At 38.2% G+C, this 7,486-nt stretch overlaps 1 protein-coding gene across 1 annotated transcript in view; it reads right to left on the minus strand.

The window, feature by feature from the left end:
* Positions 1-666: 666 nt before the first annotated feature.
* LOC138044640 (serine/threonine-protein kinase PLK4-like) overlaps positions 667-7,486 on the minus strand; it is an 11,486-nt gene continuing 4,666 nt past the window's right edge. The window contains exons 5-12 of the mRNA XM_068891103.1: positions 7,111-7,263; positions 5,319-5,451; positions 4,429-4,566; positions 2,773-2,900; positions 2,472-2,579; positions 2,033-2,092; positions 1,793-1,863; positions 667-1,016 (exon numbers count right to left, since the gene is read on the minus strand). Coding sequence (XP_068747204.1) covers positions 1,010-1,016; positions 1,793-1,863; positions 2,033-2,092; positions 2,472-2,579; positions 2,773-2,900; positions 4,429-4,566; positions 5,319-5,451; positions 7,111-7,263 — 798 coding nt within the window. The 3' untranslated portion in view covers positions 667-1,009. The remainder of the gene's footprint in view (positions 1,017-1,792; positions 1,864-2,032; positions 2,093-2,471; positions 2,580-2,772; positions 2,901-4,428; positions 4,567-5,318; positions 5,452-7,110; positions 7,264-7,486) is intronic.

Below are 7,486 nucleotides of genomic sequence, written 5' to 3' on the forward strand. Positions count from 1 at the left end.
CTTTCGCAACGCGCGGCAGTAACTGAAAATTTATGCTTTTACCAAAACCAGTTGGAAGCATTGCAAACGGATCGTTTTTTCGACTTATTGACACTCGGCGACAGAATTCACCTCTTTCTTTGGTGCTCCGCGCGTGAATCAAAATGATTACGAAAGTGTTGATGTAAACTGTCAAAATTGACCAATCAGAGGGTATACCAGGAGCTGGTATACCGGAATGAAGAATTTAAAGAGATGCTTACAGGCTCTCCCGCCTCGCCTAGACCCAAGCCCCCACTCGCTTTTCACACGCAGTTCTTTTCGTTTTCTCGACTATCTGAGAGCCTGGAACAGGCTAGTCCAGAAAGGGTTCAAATCTGCCGTCTTACGGTAACCATGACAACAGAAGGTTGGCACTTCAAACAAACCAATCTATCCCACAAATGCAACATATTTGAGCACAGAAAGCTTAATCTAACTCTGATTTGACGTTTATCCATAAAACGCGATACCCTCAAGTGCAAGGCTTTCAAATTGAAGTTTAGGAGCCCACAGAGTTTGTTAGTGATGTTATTGGGCAGCTTTTTTGCTTGAAGGTCAAATTCAGCCACAGCGCTCAACACGCACGGTGCAGGAGTTTTGAAAAAAAAATTGAGTTGAGTAGAGTAACCAACCGTTGTCATTGTCACGATTTGAAAGAATCTGTCTTTAATTACTTCCATTCAGGGGAAAAAAGGAGCGAACTTCTCTGAATGAATACGTATTGTATACGTATTGTATAATGAAGAAGCTGACAATTTTCATTGGCTGTCGGTACTCACTGAAACCACTGCTACATGTAAAGTGTATATTATGAATATCTAAATCACACGCATCCAACTTGGTACTTGTCATCAGATTCAACTAACTACTTAGCAAAAATTATTAATTTATCTCTTTACTGAGCTTAAAAGAAAATCTACAACTGCATTTGTTATACAAGTAGATAGACAAGTTCTTTTAAGACAATCAAATAGCTACAGCTGTCTCTTCAACGCCTAATGAAAACAGAAACAAAAAATGATTGTTGGTAAAAATGATTGCTATTTCAATGTGTAGCAACAATACAAAATAAACCCTAACATCAACCTATAAAAACTATTAGCAATGACGATGTCTGTGACTTCAGTATGAAGGACAAACTCACTCTCCTAATTAAACAAGACAGCTCGCTTCACACTCTGCTTTTGTTTGAAGTCATTCAAGCACAAGATGGCAATCAACAAACAGCAACAAAGAAACAGAACCCCTATGAGCTATTTTCAGCCACAGAAAAAGGGAAGAGGGCTTAAAAAAAAAAAGGGAACGACAATAACATATTACTGAAACATTGCCATTAGGGGCTTTTCTTGTGCACAGATTATTGCAACCTCGTTTCCAGGGTCTTTCTTGCAACCAGGGAGGAGACCCTGATATGCACTGGTTGCAAGAGAGACCCTGGAAACGACGCTGAAATGATCACAGAACTACGTAAGCAACCACAGTTGATTGAGAAATCATCTGCATGTGCAAATGACACCACGCCTTTCATAGTGCACCTTCGTGTTTAAAGGAGTCAGCCCTTGTCACGAGTGTGGACAATTATTGGTAGGTCTCTTAAAAGCTCTGACAAACTGAAGCTCACTAAAGTAGGTACAATGTAGCAAATTCAGGTGAAAAACCCAGCAATTTTTGCTCTCTGCTAGATCTCACTGGAAACCCAGAATTTTAAACCTGCTCCACACTTCAGTAATCTTCTTCTTCACAGTAACATTACCAGTTTGTGTTTTCTCACCTTGGGCTGTAACGCTTGACAACTGGATACTCTAAGAGAGCACGCACTGTGGGACGGTCTTTTGGGTTATCCTGTTGATAGACAAAAGAATCTTCTGTTTTCAGGATAAGGAATGATTTGTAACCCAGTTTCCAAGTAAGATTATTGTTTCTTTTACAGAAGAAAAACACATTTAAGTTTACCACGGCCTTAGATGAAATGAAAAACCTTTAGCAACATCATTTTAATTTTTTCCCTTACCGCAACACAAGCTGTTACCATCTCTGCAAGCTCTGGATCTAATTGGCTCAAATTGTTTATCTGTTGAAGGAAAATCATTTAATTTGATCAAACTTGATTTTGTTTGATGTAGTCAAGACATACATGTGCCATATTCCCTTAAGGATTAATGTTCTTGTTTATCACGGTAATCATTCACATTGCACTTTATGTCCCCTATCATTGATTTCATCATGTCCTGGATGCATTACTTAGGCTTACAAAGGTTGTATTCTATTGGGATCAACCGTTTTAGGTTGGGTTTTTTCATGTTCTACTGGGAAAAAATCATTTTCGGCTCATCAAGGGGAATTTGTGTAAACTTCCTGGCTCCCTGCCATTACTGCCAGCCCATCCCATCCCAACCTTCTTTATCTTAAAAAAAAAAAAAAAAAAAAAGGGAACCTGTAAGTTACCCTACCTTTTTCTGAAGAGTATCCTGAGTTGGTACCCCTATTGTCAATTCAATGAGAAAACATCCCATGCTGTAGACATCTGCTGGTCGTCCATGTGCTTGCCTAGTCAAGACCTACAGAATATGAAATCAGTTTCAATAAATGTTTACATTCTAACACCTTAGTCTTTCTGCACTGTGTCAAAAGGGTGGGAGGTGGTGTTAAGATAATTTTATCAATAAAAGGAACTTCACTTTAGGTTTTTCAAGGAAAAAAAAAGGTTAAACTTTAGATCTCCCCAAAACATCCCCCATTACAATAACATACCTCTGGTGCAATGAATCCTCTAGTTCCCAAAGGGAAGAGTCCAGCTTCTGTCATTTCTGATGGGATTCTTTTGGCTGAATCGAAGTCAGCTAAAAGTACCCTTCCTTCCTTGGTCAACACATTTTTTGCTGAGAAAAGATTAACAAGCATTCAGCGACTTTACTTTAAAATTGATGCTATTCTAGAAGGCTAAAATGGTTAACAGTGGTTTCACCTTTCATCGACAGCTGACAAATTCAAGAATTGGGCAAGTAGAGGTTTTTCAACAATTTTCTTGCACCTTTCATGAAGTTCAAAATAATACCTGTGTTTTTGGCTTTCTATCAAAAATATATTGTAGTGGTAGTTGAAGGACTGTTAAGCATAGGAATTTGCAATTTTGTTGGTCACAGCTACATACATGTGACACATATACAGTACCTCTCAGACCAAGAACGCTACAGCAATAATTATTGACGGCAGCGGAAAAAGAAAAAAAAAATAACGCTGATCAAACTTCAGTGTCCACTTGTTTAGGAAAGCCACAATGGTTAACTGTTGACCAAACCATCTATTGAAAGTTGGGTCAAGTTTTATGCGTTATTCAGGAATTCTTCATTTCCATTCATCTTCTCTTTGTTTCACTTCAAGTCAGCTATTCTGTTTTTCTTCAATGTTCTTTTCGCTAGTAATCATCAATTTTCCCCCCTGGTACTACTGACTACCTTATTATCTTCTACAAGATAGTTTTTTGCAAGTTTTTTCTTTCTCAGTTCTGGCAATACACATGGGAGTAATGGTCAAGTGGCAGTGGTTTCAATAAGTACTGCCAGCTGAAAAAAATGTCTGCTTACTTCTAAACTGACGTAATCAATAAGACAGATTCTTTCAAACATAAGATTACGATTCACTTTGACAATGAAACCTCTGCTAAAAAATGCTTTGGCTAATCAAGTCACCTTCAGGGCAAAACACCAAGAACTCCATGCTTTATTCTTTAATTATTGGGAATAGTTTTAAGGTACCCAGAAATTAGAAACAAGGGTCGAGAGACAGGGCCTCTAGTTGATAAGTTTTATGTTAAGACCTAAAAGTGTAACTCTTTGCAGACATGATTACAAAAGAAACTCTCCCCAGGCTCAGTTCCTTAAGATGATGTTACATGTTGAATCTTTTAGCCGAAACATCTGTGCAGCGGCACTGTGAAACAAGTTTCAGCAGGCGTTGCACCATATGACATGGTCGGTTTCGTGAAAATTTGTTGAACTTCAGTTGCGAGACAAGTTTCAAGGAAAGTATAACTGCTTTCTACTTTGCAAAGGCCGCAACAATCGCAGAGGTGATAAAAACAAGAGTTTCACCGTGCAACACCACTTCATGAAACTGGTCTAGCTCCATGGTATTACACTACACTAGTGAGCCAATCAGAAACCGGTCAAGGCGAAGGAACTAGTATCAACTTGTTTTGTGAGAATGTAGTAACAGCACTTTGAGACTAGTTTCAACCTTCTATGTTACACGGCGCAATGCCTATTGAAACTCACTTTGCAGCACAGTTGGACATACATTTCAGCTAACAGTTTTAACATATAACAGCACCTTTAAAGAGCAAGGGTCTTTGGTCCAGCCAAAGCTGAATCTATGACCCCACTGCATGATAGTCTGATGCTCAATCACCTTTTATATCTTTGTGAATAACACCCAGATTGTGGAGGTAGTCCACGCCATCAAGAACCTGAGTCCAGTAAAACATGGCTTCATCAACGGAGAGTCGACCTCCTGGAATTTTCTTCATGTAGTTGTAAAGGGACTCCTCTACAGGGAGAAAAATCCAGTTAACCTTTGAATTACTCAGGCCAAAGAGAGAAATTTAAATTCAACAGCCAGGTGCCAGTTGTTCAAAGGCCAGATAACTTAATCCTGTGAATAGACCCTTTTTATTTTTATTATATAGACAGGAGTGTTTACTGGAAAATACACCACTCATAAAATTCATAGGAAACTACATCTGTGACCAGAGTAGCGTATTTTCCATATCCTCACTAGTGAGTACATCAATGGCATCATTTCGCACCTTTGCATGGTTTTTTTTTTTTTGCAAACAGTTGAAGGATAGATTTGTGAACTCCATAAAATTCTTCTCTGAGAAACAACAAAATGCCAACACCAGAATAAAACTTAATACAACTAAAAATTATTCAAGGAGTTCCTTGCAAGTGGAGAAGAAATGTGAAAATTGAAGAAATTCCTGCCGCCAAGCTGCAGGAATTTGTGATAAAGTTTGTGCTCAGTGTTAGAAAAATGGTGAGTGAAACACTCATTTTTATATGACAAAAAGAAAATTACAGTGGCTTGCATTGAAAATATGAATTTTCCCCCATGTTAAAAACAGTAATATTATTTACTCACTCGCTGCACTTGTTCGTAAAATATTGTTTTTACCACTTGAAATAAAATTAATATCTTCTTGCCACCTTGTAATATCCTCTATATCTAAAATATAAATGACTTATACACTGGATACAGTTATGCAGCCTTTGAATAGTAGGTTACTCTCATCAACATACCACACTTTTCCATGAATATACACGCAAAACGCTTATTGCCTCTAAATGTTCCACCATAGTGCTTTACTATGTTGTGGTGATTCCCCAGAAGGTTGTAAATCTCTACTTCTTCTTCTTTAATTGCATAAGTAGTCTAAACAAAATAAAAATAAATAAAAACATTTATGAATATATCTGACTTGCAAATCTACAGCACAAAAGTTTAAAGTGCTGTGGTACTACTACACAGAGGAGAAAAACCAGATGTGGTGGTGAAGAAACCACCAGGCATAAGAAAAGTGAGTTTTCCCACTGGCTGAGGAATGGATAAAGCAGAAAATGTTCTTCTCACACACAGCTGGGAGATTATGGGGTCCAGTGTATGTAAGGGGTCCTTAGTTCTCAAGGTCTATTGGCGGCTTCTTTTTTTTTTTTTTTTGCCATCCAACATTGCCTGACCTGCCCCTCAACCAACTCTTCACAAATCATTTCAATGCAACTTTGTAACTTTTTAAAGGATAGTTATCACTCTCCAATCAGAAAATAGTTTTCATAATTTTTCAAGAAGGTCTATTATGATGTACATGTACATGTACAGTAGTTATTACGTTTTGATTGAGTTAATAGGGTCGAGCTGTATGGTAGGCTCGGCTCGGTTCCCATTTGCGTGTGAGAAATACGGCTGTTACAGTGACCAGTTGGATAGAGTATTACTAACAGAGTTGCACCAGCAAAACAAACAATTGTTTTAAAAATACAAACTGCAAATAGCTATCGCTAAGTGCCAACGAACTGTTAACCCATGGGCACCTAAACCGGCCGACCCGCCACGTGCGATGACCCCTGAATTACCTAAACCAGCCGTACAAAATGGCGTCTTGATCAGAGTCGATCTTAGGCCTCAACCAGTCCCCCTTAGTAAATCTAAATTTTTTGTTGTTATGGAGATTTAGTAGGATAATTGACCAATCATTTGTCGTCTTGTGAGCATATTTTGACAGCTGATAAGAGACCCCACAAGGGCTGGCTTTTTTCCCTTTCGACACACAATCAAATTACGCCAAGAAAACAGCCGATGCACCAGAAAACGGATCAAACGATGGGAATATTCATGCTTTTTTTTCCCCGGATTCGGAGATCTAGGGATCTATAAAGGGATCTTTTATGGTTTTCCTGTAAGAGGAGGGGATACTAGAGACAACAATTTTGATTAAGATGGCTTTAAAAGTGACAAAGAAGACGGTGAAAACCAAGAGACTGATGATAAACGAGAGGCTTGCTGGAATGATCAGCTCGATAATATTCAAGTTCCAGATTTCGTGGTAGCCACTGCTCTTTATTTCCTTTTAGATAATCGTAATGAATTAAATGTTTTTCTTAGTTTTCATAGGAGATGACCTATGGGAATTAATGGTAACAAAACGAGTAGGTCTCTAAAAACCCCCGAGCGCATTGCTTTTGCGCAGAATTAAAGGCCTTCGTAGCAATTAACGTCATAATGGACATTGATTAGCTCACAAATTTAGCTTTATATTGATCAACCGATGGATTTTTTTTTAATCCACGTCTTGCATTTTTACGCGGCCACATGAACATAATCTTGAATTGGCTTTACAAGCATAAATGAATTAGAGATGTATTACTAGCCATGCGTAAATGTGAAAGTTCAGCGAGGTTTAATTAACTTTATTGCATTTTATTTATGCATGTCAAGCCAATTCAAGTTTACGCAGCATAGGTGCGTTAAAATTTGCAACCGTGAAAATCCACATTAATCCTGAAACTAACGAAGACTCCCCAAAAAATACTTTACCTCTTTAATGACCACATTACTGTTCAAGTTTGACTGACAGTAAACTGGGTAAACTTGGCCATAGCTACCTTCACCCAATTTAACACTCCTGTTGACATGATAGTCGATGTGTTCCTGAAAATAGCTGCCAGTCTCAGGAAAAAGAGAGGAGTTCTGTTGAAAAACAATAAATTATTACCAACCAGCACAACTACATGTATGACAACTTCAAGCTGCACTTTTTGATAGGTATAAGTGCCAGTGTGACTAAAACTTCTACCTTGGCAACTAAAATTCTCCTTTAGTCGTCAACTTGGCGAGTTAATTTCTGACAAAAATAAAATGAAGTGATTCAGATTACGGAACACCTGCGACTGCTTTACTGTGAAAAAATGTG

This window comes from Montipora capricornis, chromosome 4 (genome assembly GCF_036669925.1).
Source record: "Montipora capricornis isolate CH-2021 chromosome 4, ASM3666992v2, whole genome shotgun sequence".
NCBI lineage: Eukaryota > Metazoa > Cnidaria > Anthozoa > Scleractinia > Acroporidae > Montipora > Montipora capricornis.